The 21,293-nt window shown below is 40.6% G+C and overlaps 1 protein-coding gene across 1 annotated transcript in view; it reads right to left on the reverse strand.

Moving 5' to 3' along the window:
- Positions 1-18,147: 18,147 nt before the first annotated feature.
- The window catches only part of uba2 (ubiquitin-like modifier activating enzyme 2), a 106,383-nt gene continuing 103,237 nt past the window's right edge, over positions 18,148-21,293 (reverse strand). Inside the window, 1 exon segment of the mRNA XM_051932233.1 lies at positions 18,148-19,932. Coding sequence (XP_051788193.1) covers positions 19,745-19,932 — 188 coding nt within the window. The 3' untranslated portion in view covers positions 18,148-19,744.

Here is a 21,293-nt window from a genome sequence, read left to right on the forward strand (position 1 = left end):
TTTATTAGGAGTCTGTACATTTCTGCCGACTCTGACCCCGACTCCAGGTACCCAAAATTGTCTCTGACTCTGACTCCTCGACTTCGACTCCACAGCCCTGGTTATGAGGTCTTCTCCTGGTAATGAAGAAAGAAACTCATTCCAAGTGCTTCATTATAAAAGTAAACCTCATCACTACAAAGGTGGCAGAGTCTAATGAACTACGAAGGCATAGCTTTTTTTTGGTATGCCAGGGATGGAAGGAGCTCTAGAGAAGGGAACAGTGTTAGTCAGCTAGCTTGTAATAGAGGTTTTAAGTCCTAGAAAGTTTACAGAGTTGTGGCGGAAAAGTTCTCTCTAAACTTGAGAGATACAATGAAAACTAGGAAAATCACTAATGAATTCTTGTAGCTCAGTTCTGGAACAAGACACATCACTGACACAATAATCAAAATATCTTTTGTACAGCTCAGGTACAAAGCCTAGGTAGAAACACAAGAAACGGTCTTCCACACAGCTGATGAAGATGTTGGCATAGCTAGGTCACAACCCATTGATTTCCACAGGATAATTCTTGTTAACTGAATTTTTACAGTATATCTGAAGCTTTCTTGCCTTTTAACATTGTGAATAAAATCATACTTAAACATTAACTTTTAATAGGTCTTGTAAATCTAGGCAGTCATGTTAGTGCTGGCAGTCATAAACAATACTTTTAACCTCTTTTGTTAAGTGTGCTATTTACCCTGGGAAAAATGTGCCAAAAACATTACATTTTTTGGCAACAAGAAAAAAAATTGTAAAACAAACATCCATCCATCCATGTTCCAACCCGCTGAATCCGAACACAGGGTCACGGGGGTCTGCTGGAGCCAATCCCAGCCAACACAGGGCACAAAGCAGGGAACCAATCCCGGGCAGGGTGCCAACCCACCGCAGGACACACACAAACACACCCACACACCAAGCACACACTAGGGCCAATTTAGAATCGCCAATCCACCTAACCTGCATGTCTTTGGACTGTGGGAGGAAACCGGAGCGCCCGGAGGAAAAAACAAACATGAAAATAGAAAAAAACATCACAATAAATACAGTAGGAAAGATATGTCTAGTGTCCAGTGCTGTACTAATGCAGATATAGTGCAAGTCCTTCATGTGATATGTTTTGTAATGGCCACCAACAGACAGCCGTCACAATAGGGTCACTAGAAGTATGTTATTTTGTACACTTATTTTTTTTCTTTCTTTCGATTGTGCTTGAGGGGATAGAATGTCAGTGCCTGCTGTGCAAGATGGATAATTAATTAATTAATTATTTTTTTGCATTTATATAGCTCATTTCTCACTACTTAAAGCGCTCAGCAATTCCAGGTTAAGGGCCTTGCTCAAGGGCCCAACAGAGCAGATTCTCTTTTGGCATTTACGGGATTTGAACCGGCAACCTTCCAATTGCCAGTACAGATCCCTAGCCTCAGAGCCACCACTCCACCCTTGGGTTATTGCAGGCCACCACAATGCAAGGCTTAGTCAATTCCACATTTCCCCTGACACAAAAACTGACAGTTGCTGCACTGTGAAAAGTGCTTAGGAAGTCAGCGTCTTTCTTGTCCTTCCACTTGGTTGCAGTCATTTTACCTTTATGCCATGCTGACGCATTAGTTTTACTATCCATGTAAATGTTGTGGGATATGGCCGGCCGTTCATCCCGGCCAATACCCCCAGGCCACCAGATGGAGCCCTCCCTGCAACATGGAGGTGCCCCGAATTCCAGCAGGGCCTCATGGACAGTGTAGTTTTAATGCACAGCCCTGCTGGATACCATGGGGGCCGCCAGGAGTCGCTGCAGGGAGGCCCAGGGATTTATATTTTCTGTATAGCCCGGAAGTATTTCCAAGTCACAGGAACGGAAGAAATTATATACTTCCGGGCTGAAGAAAAAAGAGAAGTTTTTACCTGACCCGGAAGTGTTGGATAATCACATGGACTGAGGGCTCAGAAGCACTTCCGGGTCGAGGACTATAAAGGACTGTGGGAAATCCCAGACGGGGGAGCTGAATTGGGAGGCAGGGTGGCTAAGCGTCTGGGAGTGGAGGATTGAGTATTGTTTATTGTGGATTTATTGAGTATTGTGGAGAGGAGGGTGCTTTGTCCACTCATTTATAATAATAAATATTATCATTGGACTTTGGGCGGCACGGTGGCGCGGTGGGTAGCACTGCTGCCTCGCAGTTGGGAGACCTGGGGACCTGGGTTCGCTTCCCGGGTCCTCCCTGCATGGAGTTTGCATGTTCTCCCCGTGTCTGCGTGGGTTTCCTCCGGGTGCTCCGGTTTCCTCCCACATTCCAAAGACATGCAGGTTAGGTGGATTGGTGATTCTAAATTGGCCCTAGTGTGTGTGCTTGGTGTGTGGGTGTGTTTGTGTGTGTCCCGCGGTGGGTTGGCACCCTGCCTGGGATTGGTTCCTGCCTTGTGCCCTGTATTGGCTGGGATTGGCTCCAGCAGACCCCCATGACCCTGTGTTCGGATTCAGCGGGTTGGAAAATGGATGGATGGATCATTGGACTTTTATCTGGTGTCTGACGTTTGGTCTGAGGGTTCAAGGGGTCACGGGACCCTTAAATTGTCACAGTTGGCGTAGTCGGCAGGATTCTCTGGCCGTCAGTTTGGCAGAGGACCTGAATTTAAATTTTTTTTACTGTGGACAGAATACCCCAAAAAGGCAGCATCAAGACATGCAGAAAAATCGCCACTAACCCTATTTTCAAGTCCGTCATGGGGAAGAAGAAGGCAAAGCAGGGCAACAACGCCAGCGGAGGTTCCATGTTCGTCATGGCCGACACTCGGGATGAGTTACAGGGCGGCTACACGGATCGGGAGAGGCCTCCGGACGAAGAAAACTACAACGAGGTATGTGCCGGGGATATAATAGATAACTTATTTAAAATTACCTGTGGTGGGTTGTCACCCTGCCCGGGATTGTTTCCTGCCTTGTGCCCTGTGTTGGCTGGGATTGGCTCCAGCAGACCCCCGTGACCCTGTGTTCGGATTCAGTGGGTTGGAAAATGGATGGATGGAGCTCATTGGCTCCCAGCCGGGAGGTTTGGCTAGTGATGGCTCGAGCCTGCCTCCGGCTGAATTAAATAACTTTTTGGATGTGCACGAGCTGGAGAAGTTGCTTCAGCCTATGCACAGTTTCTAACAGGTTACGGCAACAATAAAGAAGATTGTTGGGGATCCGGGAGCAGTGGCCGAAGCGCCTTTAAGAAAGGTCAACGAATACCTATGGTGATTTGGTCGGGAGCCTCCCATCATGACTGATTCGGTGGTACAGGTGAGTTCAACCGGTACCGTATATAAGCATAAAGGGACGCAGTGTGAACCGGGCCCGCGTTTAATTAGTAGCGGGTGCCAAATCACCACGTGCCCTACAAGGGAGTCGCAAACCAAGACCGAGTGGGCGGGGGAAGACCCGATCGTGCCGGAGCAGCTGGATAGTGCTGTCTCCAGGAGCGATGTGGATCTAAAGACGCCGCCACCGGTCATTTATAAATCGAAGGGGGTGCAGACACTAAAAGGGCTCTCTTGTTCTCATAGAGAGACCCAAACTGTGGACAAGCCCCAGATTAAACAGGAGATCCCTAAAATAAAGCAGGGGTCTCCTGACAAAAGAGAAATATTGTGTGTATTGTGGGATATGGCTAGCTGTTCATCCCGGCCAATACCCCTAGGCCGCCAGATGGAGTCCTCCCTGCAACATGGAGGTGCCCTGAATTCCAGCAGGGCCTCATGGACAGTGTAGTTTTAATGCACAGCCCTGCTGGATACCATGGGGGCTGCCAGGAGTCGCTGCAGGGAGGCCCAGGGATTTATATTTTCCGTATAGCCCGGAAGTATTTGGTCTGAGGGTTCAAGGGGTCACGGGGACCCTTAAATTGTCACAATGTCTAATGACCAATTCATACAGTCATCGCTATCGCTTGACTCAACTAATGTTTCATTTTGTTCTAAAACTGACTTAACAATTTTTCATTCACACACCATTGTGTACTTTTTCTTGAAGGTCCACCCCTAATGAGTTACCATAGAAAGGTAAAATGCATTTAAAAAAATTAAAAAAATATTTTTGCAGCAAGATGTTATTTTATCCACAAGATGGCAGCATAATACCATTTCGAATGTTGTTCAGGCTTAATTTAACAGTGTACATGTGAACAATAAAGCTACCCTTAAGAGACAGTCAGGCTTAACCACATTTTCATGGAATTCCAAGTCCAAGAGATGCTCTGGGTTAATACCAAGGAAGCTGAATGATAAAAATTATTCAAAAGTTATTTCTGTTCTCAAAAAGCACAATAAAGAATTCAGTGCTTCCTTTAAGAGATTGTAGCAACAATTAAAGAAATGCACAGTCTTAAAAAAATATTACAAAAATCCTAATACTTAACCCTTAAAGACTCGCACCATTTCTCATCAGTACTCACGCGGTGTACTTTATGCACCAGTGTTGAAATGGCTATTTATATGCATGCTGTGAGACTGTAATATAAAATATTGCAATAATTGCAAATTGTACATGTTTTAATGCAATTTAATACTATACTAGCAAAATACCCGCGCTTCGCAGCGGAGAAGTAGTGTGTTAAAGAGGTTATGAAAAAAAAAGGAAACATTTTAAAAATAACGTAACATGATTGTCAATGTAATTGTGTTGTCATTGTTATGAGTGTTGCTGTGTTTTATATATATAAAATACACACACACACATATAAACATATATATACATATACATATACACATATATATACATATCTACATATATATATATATATACATATACACATCCACATATCAACATATATATATACACATATATACACACACACACACACGCTTTATGGGTGATGATTGTTTTACTGTTTTTATCTTTATTTTATTTTATTGTAGAATCAACTCCTATCTGCGCACAGCAGGGCAGCCGTGGGCGGATGCGTATGGTGTATTCAGTCCATGTTATCGTGCATTGCGCTGTCAGTGGTATTTTGATAAAAGAATTTGAACAACATATAAGAAGCGTATAAATTATTAAACAGTAAAACAGTAACATTTAAGAAGTAAAGTTACATTAAGTACTACTGCAGTACCTCCGGGTATACCTCATTTTTTGTTTGCCCATTACATGCTGAAATGTATACATTTTTTGGTGCACCCACCGGAGAACACGCGACATATAACCGAGCGTGGGAGAAGCATGGATTTTAAACACGCGTTGAGTTCATCTGCTGGTCTCCCTCGTGGAATAACTGGTAATGTTTGACTAAAATATACAGCGAGTAAAACGACATTACCTCCTATTTTTTTTTTTACGATCTCTGAGATCTTGCTTTTTTCGGTTGAAGGCTTCATAAGCTCTTTTATGTTGTATGGTGTACTTATCCCAAACCATCATCTTTGAATGTTGCAAGACTTTCGCCTTGTATGTAGATCGGGGTAATTACATTCATTGCATTCCTAGTCTGAATCACAATCTGATTGTATGGGTGGTTACCTGGCACTGTAGGGTTGCCACCCGTCCTTTAAAATATGGAATCGTGCCGCGTTTGAGAATGAAATTGCGCGTCCCGTTTTGAATCAATACTGGACGGGATTTATCCCGTATTTTTTTTATCATTTTTTTTTTAAAGCAGCGTCTCATGCAAATCATCCCACACGCATTTTATGAAGATGCCTCCTTTCCTACTTTTGATTGGGTAATACTTGATGTCATCGTTAGTTTGATTGGTGTTTTTAACTGTCCAGTGAGGAGGGCGTGTCTTTTAAGTACAGTCTGCAAAGTGTTGGCACTGAGATGTGGCGTCAGCGCCATAGTTGAAGCCCCTAACGTTGCGGTCAGCAAGTCGGCTAACATCCGCCATGTGCCGTCTTTCAGTTGCGAGAAGCAGATCATAGAATGGTTGAAACTGTTGCCCCTAACGTTGCGCCACGGCGTGTGGTTCGTTTATACCTCGTGTCTTCTCATTAAACTTTTATCTCGCGAATATGTTATTGCAATCCGCAGCGGGAGCGTTTCTATAAACTTAATTGAAACTTACGTTTTACACCTGTGCTTTGTTTCCCTTATGAACATGCTTGTATGCTTAACTCGGTCCGTTCTCAATTGTTTAATTAATTTTTTGCTCTTCGCTATTTGCGGCTGTTCCTCCATTTCCCCCTACTTCGTTCTTTTATCTCGCGAATATGTTATTGCAATCCTTAACGGGAGCGTTTCAATAAACTGATTGAAAATAGTTTTGCATTTACCTTTTTAGTAAAAGGCGAGCTTTTAAGCCTGAGAAATCACCCCGTAAATGCACACGTTTAATTGGACATGTGTTAATATGTATGGTTACACAGTATTAAAAGACAGTGAACAACGTCAGTTACCTTTGTTCCCGCGTTTGATAAAAGGTGAGCTTTTAAGCCTGACAAATCACCCCGTAAATGCACACGTTTAATTGCACATGTGTTAATATGTATGCTTACACAGTATTAAAAGACAGTCAAAAATTAACGTCATTTACCTTCGTTCCCGCGTGCGACTCGTGCTGTAAATCTCTTTCTTGTTTTTAGTTCACGTGATTACGTAGGAGGCGTGATGACGCGATACGTGACTCCGCCTCCTCCATTACAGTGTATGGACAAAAAATATGTTCCAGTTATGACCATTACGCTTTGAATTTCGAAATGAAACCTGCCTAACTTTTGTAAGTAAGCTGTAAGGAATGAGCCTGCCAAATTTCAGCCTTCCACCTACACGGGAAGTTGGAGAATTAGTGATGAGTCAGTCAGTCAGTCAGTGAGTGAGTGAGTGAGTCAGTCAGTGAGGGCTTTGCCTTTTATTATTATAGATTACTGAATAGTATTATACAGTCCAGGACTATCTGAAAATAACCCTGATCTACTTCTCCAGTGCTCATTCATCACCACTCACACTTTCATCCACTGCAGGATTTGCACATGTATCACATTTCACTTCACTTGTTGAATGTTCTTTGCAGACAAAGTCATTGCATGAAGAACATCTCATCATTTTCAAATAAATGTAAGTACCTGCGCGGTGTACCAAATGCACCATATGGAACTTGCGACTGTGCATTCACTAATAAAACCGACTGGGAGCACACTGGAGGGAAACCATTGTGACACTGTATTTATAGTGAATCAAGCTGAGGATAATCGATGGCGGATGATGCCGGCAGGTTCAAGTAAAAGGATGTTGGACAAAAGTAACTGAGATTGGTGTACAAAATACACCAGCGCAAGTAGTTAAGGGTTAATAAAATACAGCCATACTACAGGGTTCTCATTTTCTCTATACCTGTAAGGTTCAAGTTTAAGTTGTACTGTGAAACAATTAAGCAAAACCTAATGTCTAAAGCAAAATTACTTTTCAAATTATTAACTATAAATAAATGTTGTACCAGCTAAGATCATAATTATTAGCCCCCTATGAGAAATGGGACATTTTCCTACATTTATGTCCAATTTTTAACATGACTTTTCAAATTTTACAAAGTGGTACTTCTGTACTAAATGGATGGCAGTGAAACCTCCCCCACGGAGCCCAACACTACAATGGGTAGGGAGAAACCTTTTTTTTATCCCAATAAATATGTTATGAATTTGTCAAAACAATTGTACATATGTATTTCTATAATATTCCAATTTCTCTCTCTATTTTTTTATCCCAATAAATCAAAACACTTCTGTTTTCCTTTGTCATGCAGGCTATCTGTTTAGTACACAAGTACCTACAAAGTAAAACTTTCATCAATGTAAAAATGTCCAACTGGTACATTTTTTATTTAAAGAACAGCTTCTATATTACTGTATAACAACTTTATGCAAAGTTGGAGTGGTCAAACTGATTAGCCCCATGTGAATTTGTCAGGAAGCACTGTAGTAAAGTTAAATGTTCTGGTGTCGAACCACACCTAAACCTCATATGACTTGACTGAGCGAATCAATTAGCACCACACTGAAATGAGCAGGACTAGTGGTACTTAAACACAAGATTGAGAGGCATCATGCTTACATTCTTTGTGAAAAGTAATTTCATCATGCCAAAATCCAAAGTATGGACCTCAGAGAAAAGATATTGGATGCTCATCTTAGGCTATACAGCCACTTCCACGTGTTTCACTGTGTTGAAAACAGCTGTAAGTAGCATCATTGCAAAATACAAAGTGACCCATTCTGTCAGAAACAAACCTGGATTTGTTCACAAGCAGGATTTCAAAGACTTAGGAGAGGAAAATAAGCAGAGATGCCAACAAGAAACCCTGCGATTACTGCTAAGGTAAGAGTTTGGGAGAATAATGCCGTCGGGCTGTTTTACTGCTTCAGGCACAGGAAACCTTACGCGGGTACAAGACATTGTGGTAATGTGCCACACTGGCATTACCAGCCATTAAATACGTTTAGTGTCCTCTGCAGTGTTAAGAGATTGTCTTTTTTCCCCAACAAATGCCTAATAGGTATAAAGAAATAAAGCTTGCCTTTTTACCATTTAGAAAGTGCAGAGGGATGTCTTTACTGATGATATGAGCGCCCTCTGCGGAGAGTCGCGGCGGGTCTTGTGTAAGCGTTGCCTGTCTCCCAAGCGTGCGCGTGCCTCCTGCGAGCTAGTGATGGGAACTGTGGCTCTTTTCAAAGCTTCGGCTCTTTTGGATCGGCTCCCTTTAAAGAGCCGGCTCTTACGGCTCCCGAATGGCTCTTCGTTTAGTATCACTTGGATGCTTATATTTTAGCCTAATTAAGCAATTATGAATGGTTTGTGTATAAGCAATTTCTTATTCATTGTTTTCAGACATTACATATCTTATGTATTTTTTCATTACAAAAAATACACAGTTACTATTGTTTAACATTTTAATAAAAGCTTTAAATGAACAACTTAACACAAAACCACAGCAAACAAATTAAATAAAGGCCAAACTCAACAACAACAACAACACAACACTATGACTCTTTGAATAAAAGTTTTTAGGCCAGGTTGGCATTCAGAAATGCCAGATGCCTCAGCTTAGATGGGCTGATGCGATTTCTCCTCTCCGTGATTATTTGTCCTGTTTTTGAGAAGACTCTTTCTGAGGGGACCGATGTAGCGACAATGCAAAGTCTTCCTACCATTACCTTAACCAGGCGTGGGTAGACTGCAGCCTTGGCCTCCCACCAACTCAGTGGGTCTTCAGATCTTTGGATGAGGTGCTCCTCAAGATAGGACCTCAACTCCAGCATAGCATCAGCTGTGGGATTTCTCCTTGCAGTGTCTCCTGTTGCTCTTTCGTCAAAGAGCCTCCACACAGCAGACGCTTGTGGTTCCTGTGAACACACCCCTGCTCCAATTTCTTCCTCTTGGCCCTCTGATGGAGGAGCAGACAGGCTGCTGCTGCTGCACTTATTCTTTGAAATGCCTCATCCACAGCTCTGTTGTCATTAAATGCTACCTTTTTTCCAGAGCAGTGGTTTCTGAAAACACAGTGTTGTACTCCATCCTCAGATATATCGTTATGGAATAATTGTTTGGGACAAAGTTTTTCTGCTAGGGAGAACATACATGGAGTTTAAGGCCTGTACAAAAGTTGTAAATCCTCTGTCCTCCACAATGGAAAATGGTTGAAAGTCGCTGGTTATCATTTTAGCCAGCTCCTCATCAACACTTATTTGTTTGTTTGGCGTCATTTGTTTTGGAATAAATGTGCTTATTTTGGTTTGAACTGAAGACCGAGTTATACCTGCAGTTTTCGGTAAGACAGTGGATGCTGCAGCAGAAGCACTTGGCTCTTTTCCAGGGTCAGTGGATGGCAGGAGAGAGGGCACGCTCTCCTCCAGTTGCACGGATGGGTGGGTGGTTCTTATATGTCTGTGCAGGTTTGTTGTTGACCCTGCTCTAACGGATATTTTCATATTACAAATTCTGCACTTAGCTTTGCAGTCTCCAATGTCACTGAAATGCAGCCAGATGCTGCTTCTTTTTCGGCTTTCACTCATTCCTTCACTCTTCTTTTTTTCTTCACGATGCGCTTGCATTTAAATCTGGCTCCTCGTCTGTCGCAGCTCTGTGTACCTGGCCTGTACCAACACTCACTGTCTTCGGAGCGTCTGCCCCCCTTCCTTCTTTCACATAATGGTACGATCCTAGACCTATGTGTTGTTCGTGAACGAGCCGGCATTATTAGCCAAAGTTCTGTGTGCCCATATAAGTAAAGTCCCGCCCCTGCCGAATGGATTTTCAGCAGAGCTGAGCAGGAGCGGCAGAAGCTTCGGCTCTGCTCGACGGGCATCGGCTGCTCTCGTTCGCTTCAAAGCATCGGCTCTTAGGGCCGGCTCGTTCGCGAAATCACTACTGCGAGCTACCGCTGGAAGACTTTTAGGAGAGAAGCGCAGTTGGCGTCTCAAAGGCCGGCACAGCTAAAAGCGCGCGCCCGCTGCTCGCATTTGTATAATAAATTGTGCGGGGTGGGAGACGCCACAGAAGCGTCCACGTCATGCCGTGCCCGTGGAAGGATGACGTTCATCAGCTTTATTTGTTGCGCAAAATACAAAAGGGAATTTCCGGCCTCTAGAGAGGTCTTCTGGCTAGATCTCACAGAGACACTTAGTAGAACAACAAGCACTGTCGCTTTGATTTTTGTAAATATTTTTTCTTCTTATATAAATATATCTGGATTACCTTTGGTGGAGGTATTTATTGGGTTGTGGTTAACAGTGCACTGTTTATTTTGTATATACACTTTTTTTTCTTTTTCTGTCTTTTAAATATTCTTGTTTTTTGGTAAACCCTGTACTACCGTATACACTATTTAAAGGAACAGCTTCCTGACTTGGATTACTGCGGAGGAAGACAGCTTTATTTTTGTGTTTTGTTTATAAATGGGTTTCACTAGTGTGCATTTTTCTTTACCTTTGGGACGTTGTCAGCACTATACATCTATATATCTACAGCTATATATAATATACATACAGTTGTGCTTGAAAGTTTGTGAACCCTTTAGAATTTTCTATATTTCTGCATAAATATGACCTAAAACATCATCAGATTTTTACTCAAGTCCTAAAAGTAGATAAAGAGAAACCAGTTAAACAAATGAGACAAAAATATTATACTTGGTCATTTATTTACTAAGGAAAATGATCGAATGTTACATATTTGTGAGTGGCAAAAGTATGTGAACCTTTGCTTTCAGTATCTGGTGTGACCCCCTATTTGCAGCAATAACTGCAACTAAACGTTTCCGGTAACTGTTGATCAGTCCTGCACACCGGCTTGGAGGAATTTTAGCCCATTCCTCCGTACAGAACAGCTTCAACTCCGGGATGTTGGTGGGTTTCCTCACATTAAATGCTCGCTTCAGGTCCTTCCACAACATTTCGATTGGATTAAGGTCAGGACTTTGACTTGGCCATTCCAAAACATTAACTTTATTCTTCTTTAACCATTCTTTGGTAGAACGACTTGTGTGCTTAGGGTCGTTGTCTTGGTGCATGACCCACCTTCCCTTGAGATTCAGTTCATGGACAGATATCCTGACATTTTCCTTTAGAATTCTCTGATATAATTCAGAATTCATTGTTCCATCAATGAAGGCAAGCCGTCCTGGCCCAGATGCAGCAAAACAGGCCCAAACCATGATACTACCAGCACCATGTTTCACAGATGGGATAAGGTTCTTATGCTGGAATGCAGTGTTTTCCTTTCTCCAAACTTAACGCTTTTCATTTAAACCAAAAAGTTCTATTTTGGTCTCATCCGTCCACAAAACATTCTTCCAATAGCCTTCTGGTTTGTCCACGTGATCTTTAGCAAACTGCAGACGAGCAGCAATGTTTTTTTTGGAGAGCAGTGGCTTTCTCCTTACAACCCTGCCATGCACACCATTATTGTTCAGTGTTCTCCTGATGGTGGACTCATGAACACGAACATTAGCCAATGTGAGAGAGGCCTTCAGTTGCTTAGAAGTTACCCTGGGGTCCTTTGTGACCTCGCCGACTATTACACGCCTTGCTCTTGGAGTGATCTTTGTTAGTCGACCACCCCTGGGGAGGGTAACAATGGTCTTGAATTTCCTCCATTTGTACACAATATGTCTGACTGGATTGGTGGAGTCCAAACTCTTTAGAGATGGTTTTGTAATCTTTTCCAGCCTGATGAGCACCAACAACTCTTTTTCTGAGTTCCTCAGAAATCTCCTTTGTTTGTGCCATGATACACTTCCACAAACGTGTGTTGTGAAGAGCAGACTTTGATAGATCCATGTTCTTTAAATAACACAGGGTGCCCACTCGCACCTGATTGTCATCCCATTGATTGAAAACACCTGACTCTAATTTCACCTTCAAACTACCTGCTAATCCTAGAGGTTCACATACTTTTGCCACTCACAAATATGTAATATTCGATCATTTTCCTCAATAAATAAATGACCAAGTATATTTTTGTCTCATATTTGTTTAACTGGTTTCTCTTTATCTACTTTTAGGACTTGAGTGAAAATCTGATGATGTTTTAGGTCATATTTATGCAGAAATATAGAAAATTCTAAAGGGTTTAGAATATATATATAAACCAAATACCACTGACTTACTCATCACGAAATCTCCCAAACCATGAGGACTCGGGACTTCAAATTTGGAATGTAGGTTACCCTTGACCCATAGGTGCTCGCTAAGAAATGATTTTAAACATTTCGTGGTCCAAGTGTGTTCTGCCTGTATGTCTGTCCGCTTTTCACGAGAGAATTACTTAACGGAATTAGATCTGGTTGTTTTCTATAATTTGCTTGAACTTTCTGGTTGCTTTTGCGACTTCCCTCATCGCGCTAAATACCATAATTCGCTTGCGATACCGATGTATTTATGCAAATCCAACAGAGTGGCTGTGGGCCGAGAGTAGGGGGTGGGGTCTTCCTCATTCCCTCGCAAGCCTCTGTTCGAGTAAGTCTACGTCTCGCCACGTGTTGGAGTGCACCTTGCCTCCGCTTAGCTAGCGATACCGGTTTGTTCAACAGACATTATCATCTACAGATTGTTAAGGTGTAACGTTTGTCGTTTTAGAGAGAGAGATCAGATCTCCATGTGTTTTATAGGGTAGCTGCTGATTGCCAGAGATATCACGGCCATGTGCTTTCTCCCCACGCAGGGAATGCTACCCCGTCAGAGCTGAACACGATCAGATATAGTGCCAACATCTATTGCTTTTTAAAGTTTGTCCTGTTTCATTACTATGTGGGCGAAGCCACGGGGCACAGCTAGTACTGTATATAATCATTTTTGGGCCTCATTTTATTACTGTTTGTGTGTCCTGTACGGTATTGGACTGGCAGTTCTAAATTGTCCCTAGTGTGTGCTTAGTGTGTGGGTGCCCTGCGGTGGGCTGGCACCCTTCTCTGGATTTGTTTCATGCCTTGCGCCCTGTGTTAGCCGGGATTGGCTCCAGCAGACCCCCCATGACCCTGTAGTTTGGATATAGCGGGTTGATTAATGGATGGATATATTTTTTTCCACAGGACATTATTTTTAGTTTTCTTTATATGCACCTGTAAATAAAATTTCACTTTATTTTTACAAAAACCAAACCCTTTTGTGTCCCCGTCTTACACCATCATCCTGGTCACATTTGGTCCTGCATACTAGACACCTAGAGTGTAGGCTGGTGACCCCAATTCCCACTACACGGGGTGTCACAGACATAATGAAGAAAGAAGATTGTTGACATTTTAAAGGATTATTTGAATAAATCTGCTGCCAGTCTGTCTTTTGGGTTGTCACTGGGTCTTTTCAGCAAGATAATGACCCAAGGTAAACATCACAGTTGGTCCAGAGGTTTTTGAGGAATGCAAAAATCAAGGTCTTGGAGCAATTTGCCATGGAGGTCCAAGATCCCTCAGGGGACTTGTGCAAACCTTGCGAGAAAGTATAGTATAGGTTGCTATCAATTTTGAGTCATAAGGGGTATACTATTGACTTAATTGGCCGAGGGCAAATTTTGGCCATGCAATTTTTGTGTGTGCTTTGTTTCAATTAAGCACATCAGTAAAATATTTTCAAACTTCTTAGAAATTGTCTTTGTTTTGGAACAATTCTAAAACAATTTCATAAGTAATTTTTCTTAGGAAAATGAACAATTTTGTTTAATTTTGGACAAGGGGGCTAATAATTATGACCTTAACTGTTCTATGTCATGACAATAATATTCACAATTGCATTTTGAATAATCAAAGTCCATTGACTGTAGTTTCTCTGGAATTACAATGTTTAGTCTAATTTAGAATTAGCAATATCATGCCTGCATTTCAATTAAAGGATCTAAAATGTAGTAACTTGAACTTACCTGCAGCTTCTGATTAGTAAGCCTCAAAGCACAACTTGCTCACATATACCATGGATCTTGAAAATTAATGCTGAAGCTCTAAAGGTCTGCTATTATCAACTAATTCTCCAGCTTCTGTAACATAAAATATGTACACACTTATAAAATACTATTAATAGCTTTGAAGAAATAAGCAATAACTAGCCTGTTGTTCCTAAACAAATCTCTCTATTATAAAAAAAAAAAAAAAAAATCCTGTGGGAGGGAATGACTAGGAGATGATACGTGAGCTTCACATTAAGATCACGGAAGACAAATAAAAGACCCGCAAGATGAAAGAGAATGGCCATGGAGCGTCTCGCGGGGATATAGAACATGAGAGTCTTGCAAGACACGCCCTACTTACAACAACAACAACAACAACATTTATTTATATAGCACATTTTCATACAAAAAGTAGCTCAAAGTGCTTTACATAATGAAGAAAAGAAGAATAAAAGACAAATAAGAAATTAAAATAAGACAACCTTAGTTAACATAAAAAGGAGTAAGGTCCGATGGCCAGGGTGGACAAAAAAAAAAAAAAAAAAAAACAAAAAAAAAAAAAAAAACTCCAGAAGGCTGGAGAAAAAAATAAAATCTGTAGGGGTTCCAGGCCACGAGACCGCCCAGTCCCCTTTGGGCATTCTACCTAACATAAATGAAATAGTCCTCTTTGTAGTTAGGGTTCTCACGGAGTCACTTTATGCTGATGGTTATACAGACTTCTGGCTTTTAATCCATCCATCATTGTTGGAACATCATGGTGCTTTGGGTAGATGGTGGTGGTGCCACCACCAATAGGACACCGGAAAAGGAAACAGAAGAGAGAGTAGGGGTTAGTACAAATTTTTAATGAATAGTTATTATAATGAATTGGATATACAGAGTGTCAGGATTAAATTACAGTGAAGTTATGAGAAGGCCATGTTAAAGTAATGTGTTTTCAGTAGTTTTTTAAAGTGCTCCACTGTATTAGCCTGGCGAATTCCTACTGGCAGGCTATTCCAGATTTTAGGTGCATAACAGCAGAAGGCCGCCAAGTAATATCAGAGCATGGCCAAAAAAATCAGTAGTGTAAAGGCACGCAGCACACACAGATCCAGGGGTCTCAGTGCATATAAAGCGTATAAAGGACAATAAGTTATAAATGAAACGTCAACGACTAAAGATCGCATTAGCGCAAACAAATGGAAATTATTCATCAGGACCAGGTGTAATTGAAAAAATAGCAGGACAAAGCGAGGTCAGAAATAAAAGGCAAAGAGCAGAAAACAGTCTTTTCGCCTTTGCATCATTCAATGCACAAAACGTACATTTACACAATAATGGACCATACGCTATGAGAATCTGTGGTCCCGCAACAGTTAAAGCAACGACAACTTTAATTTCAAAGAAAACAGAATTCAGTCAGGTGTATACAGTGGGTACGGAAAGTATTCAGACCCCCTTCAATTTTTCACTCTTTGTTATATTGCAGCCATTTGCTAAAATCACTTAAATTAATTTTTTTCCTCATTAATGTACACACATCACCCCATATTGACAGACAAAAAAAAAAATTTTTGAAATTGTTGCAGATTTATTAAAAAAGAAAAACTGAAATATCACATGGTCCTAAGTTTTCAGACCCTTTGCTGTGACACTCATATATTCAACTCAGGTGCTTTCCATTTCTTCTGATCATCCTTGAGATCACCTTCATTTGAGTCCCGCTGTGTTTGATTATACTGATTGGACTTGATTAGGAAAGCCACACACCTGTCTATATAAGACCTTACAGCTCACAATGCATGTCAGAGCAAATGAGAATCATGAGGTCAAAGGAACTGCCTGAAGACCTCAGAGACAGAATTGTGGCAAGGCACAGATCTGGCCAAGGTTACAAAAAAATTTCTGCTGCACTTCAGGTTCCCAAGAGAACAGTGGCCTCCATAATCCTTAAATGGAAGACATTTGGGACGACCAGAACCCTTTCTAGAGCTGGCCGTCCGGCCAAGCTGAGCTACCGGGGGAGAAGAGCCTTGGTGAGAGAGGTAAAGAAGAACCCAAAGATCACTTTGGCTGAGCTCCAGAAATGCAGTCAGGAGATGGGAGAAAGTTGTAGAAAGTCAACCATCACTGCAGCCCTCCACCAGTCAGGGCTTTATGGCAGAGTGGCCTGTCGGAAGCCTCTCCTCAGTGCAAGACACATGACAGCCCGCATGGAGTTTGCTAAAAGACACCTGAAGGACTCTGAGATGGTGATAAATAAGATTCTCTGGTCTGATGAGACCAAGATAGAACTTTTTGGCCTTAATTCTAAGCGGTATGTGTGGAGACAACCAGGCACTGCTCATCACTTGTCCAATACAGTCCCCACAGTGAAGCATGGCGGTGGCAGCATCATGCTGTGGGGATGTTTTTCAGCTGCAGGGACAGGACGACTGGTTGCAATCGAGGGAAAGATGAATGCGGCCAAGTACAGGGATATCCTGGACAAAAACCTTCTCCAGAGTGCTAAGGACCTTAGACTGGGCCGAAGGTTTACCTTCCAACAAGACAATGACCCTAAGCACACAGCTAAAATAACGAAGGAGTGGCTTCACAACAACTCTGTGACTGTTCTTGAATGGCCCAGCCAGAGCTCTGACTTAAACCCAATTGAGCATCTCTGGAGAGACCTAAAAATGGCTGTCCACCAACGTTTACCATCCAACCCAACAGAACTGGAGAGGATCTGCAAGGAGGAATGGCAGAGGATCCCCAAATCCAGGTGTGAAAAACTTGTTGCATCTTTTCCAAGAAGACTCATGGCTGTATTAGTTCAAAAGGGTGCTTCTACTAAATACTGAGCAAAGGGTCTGAATACTTAGGACCATGTGATATTTCAGTTTTTCTTTTTTAATAAATCTGCAACAATTTCAAAAATTATTTTTTTTGTCTGTCAATATGGGGTGCTGTGTGTACATTAATGAGGAAAAAATTAATTTAAATGATTTTAGCAAATGGCTGCAATATAACAAAGAGTGAAAAATTGAAGGGGGTCTGAATACTTTCCGTACCCACTGTATTTATGATCACGGAGAAGCGATCACAATGCGAGCAGCAGAGACATGTACAGGCTTTAAAATGATCGATGGGCAGCGTGAAAGCAGCTGCCCCCCACCCTTACAACACGAGCAGCGTTATACATCCTGCAAGAAAGAGATTTAACTACGCCCGGGGCCAGAAATAAAGGACAATTATTGTTTTTACAATGTCATACGAGACAAGGCAGTGAGCCGTCATTTAAAACAAGTCCACAGACATATAACCTAGCAGTTGTTGGATTGCTTTTGGCAGACACACATCATGTGCTCTCAGTTCTTAAAACAATGGACATGCGACAAGCAGAACAGGCAGCTCGCCAGCAGCAGAAAGACAGCAGATGATCCGACGGCACATCCTTAGTGCGTGTTCAGCCGCCTTCAGGGTTCAAACCTAAGGTCTGGGCTCTACCTGTGTGCATTTTGCACCTTCCCAACAAAACTGTGTTGGGTGTCTTCCCAAAGCTGTGTATGGTAGGTTAACTAGTGTGTTTGATTAAGTAGTGTGGCTGTGTCTACAAGTGTGCCATGTGATGCCTCTGCACCAAGCCAAAATTGGTTCCTGTACACAATATAGTTGGCATAGGCACCAACTCTCATGACAGCGAACTGGACCAACCAGTAACAAAATGGATGCAGGAGAGATAGAAAGAGCTCATACTTTTATAATGCCTAGTACCTAGACATTGTATGACACAGCAAAAGTCAGGCAAAGATTAATAAACATGTTTAATATCAAATATTAATATAAACGTAATGTTGCCCATTGTAAACATTAACAAAAATTATGGCCAGCTGCATTTAAGAATTACTGCATAAGTACAAAGCAAAAAAAAAAAAAAAAACCCACAGAAAATTAGGTTACATATTACAAGATGTAGTTCGTATGTTTTCAGTACATCTTCAGTTTTGTACTGTTTTGTAAATTGTTTTCTTCACTGTTTTGAACACCACTGAGTATACTAAATATATTTTAGTTAAAAGGGGAGAATGTGTTACTGTGACCATGCCTGTCTGAACATGAATGACTCTCATTTCACAAAATTCCAAGAAAAAAAGCAGACATTATATAAAATGACTAGGCAGTGTGAAAAAGGTTTATTTTATACCTTGCCTAGGTTACCAGGCATTGAATAGAGAGGCCAAGAAGTGTACATGGAACCTAACATTGTTGGTAACAGATTTACAATGTAAAGAATTTTAAAAATCTAGATTTTATATAAATATGTAATCTAATTAAGACAGGTGCTCAATTAACGACTGAAAAAGAACACTGGTAATAAATATGGACAAGAACTATCCACAAACAAGTGCTCTTTGGGCCAAAATGTTAACAAAACACAACATTTAGATTGGTGACTATCATATTTGGGAAATATCCAATGTATTAAATTTCTAATCTTCTGACATACAAGGATGGATTGGGCATTACATATACTAAGAAGAAACTAAAGTAACAAATATAGGGAAGAACCTCAAAGGTTAGCAAAGGAAGTCTATTGTTGCAGATGTGCTCTTGTACAACAGTAGGAGGAACCAATATTTGGCTGCCCTTTATTTGGTCCAGAGGTACAGCATAACTGGATTTGTGTATTACAAAAATGTCAGTATAAATAATGAAACCTGTAACAGTACACAACAAAATTTGTGTCTCACAATACCATAACCAATGAGTGTTTTACAGAAATGTACACCATGCTCCTTTTGGGTTTATACTGACTGGTCACATCTTGGCCATCAAATTACATTGGAGCATTTACATTTTTGAATAGTCAAGTATGACATTTAACAGCAGGAGGTGTAAAAATGTCCCAACTGATGTTGAACAGATAAACATACAATACTACAGACATTGATTTTTCAATACGCAGGATCTCAAACATATGGCACATTTTGAAAAAGCCATTATATAACTGTAAACGGAAAGAATAGCACTATCATTTGTTTTCCCTTACTCATGGCTAGATTTCCAAACCAATGATGATTTTTTTTTAAAATATATATTCAATGGGATGAACACACAAGAACTTTAGGGAATTATTCTTATAAAATGTTTCATTTTCTACTCTGATTTTGTTTAAATGCCAATAAACCACATATTCTTATAATTCTCAGAATCCATGACTAAACAAATTATATCCACATGAAATGTCAAATATGAAGAATGTAGCTTAATCACAGGCACACAGCATTCTTTAAAAAAGTAAAAGGGGGGGGGGGGGGAGAGAAGGACATTTTTACACACTCCATACACAATGCTGTCACTGCAAAAAATGATCATCCTTAAGGCTGTGCTAAAAAAGTTAAGTTAGTCCAAAGCTATAATGTCATCATCTTGATCCGCAGGCTGCTCTACTCGCATCCTTTTGGCTCTGATATGATCGTCCTCTTGTTCCAATTTTCTCTTCTGGGTCCTGTCCTCCATGTTGATATCGGACACAGCAGAACTTGGCTCTTCATCTGAATCAACAATTAGCACATCATCTTGTTCTTGAGCTTTCAAAGAAAAAAATAAATAATTAGAAAACAATTGTTCCTAAAAATACCACTGAAGTTCATAATATGAAAATATTTTCAAAAATGACTAGAATTCTCTGTGACAATAAATTGACTAAAACTAATGACAATAATTAAAATTAATAAAATGTACATGTTATGAAATAAAAAAAAAAACTCTTGCTTCATAATACCTAATAACAAAGAACATAAATTCTGAAATTTCACAAATAAATATTTTGTTTAGCTAGGTCTCAGAACTTATTTCAAATCAGCTCTAAATTAATGTGGTTTGGATATGGCAAATTGCCAAATGTAGAAGTTTTGATATATTCACAACAATGGACACCCCAGGTTCTGAAAGTAATGTAGAACACTACTTGCACTGCTGTAGTTTTAGTATAACCACCACAAAATTTTCTGAGCATCACCTTTGTTTGATTTTTCTGTGCTACATAGAGAAATACTCACTTGTAAATGCTTCTATGATGCAAGCTGGCACCATTGTTTACTAATGTTTTAAAGAGCCCCAAAATGAATCAGAGGTATGTTCAGTTTTTCCTGGGGGCCCAAACCCCATGTCAGCATTATTTGGTATAAGGTAAAAACCATGCAGACCCCTGCCAAATTTTTATATGCTCAATGTATGGGGAACTCCAAAGCCTTTAAATTCAGAAAGCAGTAAACCGCTTCTTGTACAGCATTTATTGAACCCAAACAAATTAAACATCTAACACCAAAACCTTAAAATGGAACCTAAGTGTACAGTAGATTTCAAACATTTAACTTAATAAAATAAAACCTTAATTACTCAAACTGAGCACCAAAAGCAGACTTTTTAATATGTGGAATGTGTTGGTCTAATGTGTTCAGTCATTTACAACTGCAAATACGCTATATACATATCCTTGCTACCAAAGGAGAATGTAAAATACCAACACAGGCACAAAATACTCAGGGCTGCTGCATTTATTTTCTTGATGTTCTTCAATCAAATTATAAGAGTAATTAAACTGGCAAACTACTTAAGTCATTTCAAACATGTTTGTTTTTCAGTTTTGTAACTGTTTTTTTTTTTTTACTACAACAATGTGGTGGTTTCAATAGTTTAATTTTTTGCTATGATGGCATGGGAGTAGATACCAGCTAGAGGTCCCAGGCCAGAAACCACTTAAAGTGCCATTTTGTGATGGCGAGCAACCACCAGTGACATCAGCATGTGTTTAGTGGTCAAGGATCATTAATTTACAGTGAGAAGCAAACATACTTGGAAAATGAGATATGGGTTTATTTGTGTTAAATATTTCACAAAATATGTATTCTAGGTGAAAAGCTTAACACAAGGCTTGTGTACAGAATGA

The sequence above is a fragment of the Erpetoichthys calabaricus genome, chromosome 9 (genome assembly GCF_900747795.2).
Source record: "Erpetoichthys calabaricus chromosome 9, fErpCal1.3, whole genome shotgun sequence".
In the NCBI taxonomy this organism is placed as follows: Eukaryota; Metazoa; Chordata; class Cladistia; order Polypteriformes; family Polypteridae; genus Erpetoichthys; species Erpetoichthys calabaricus.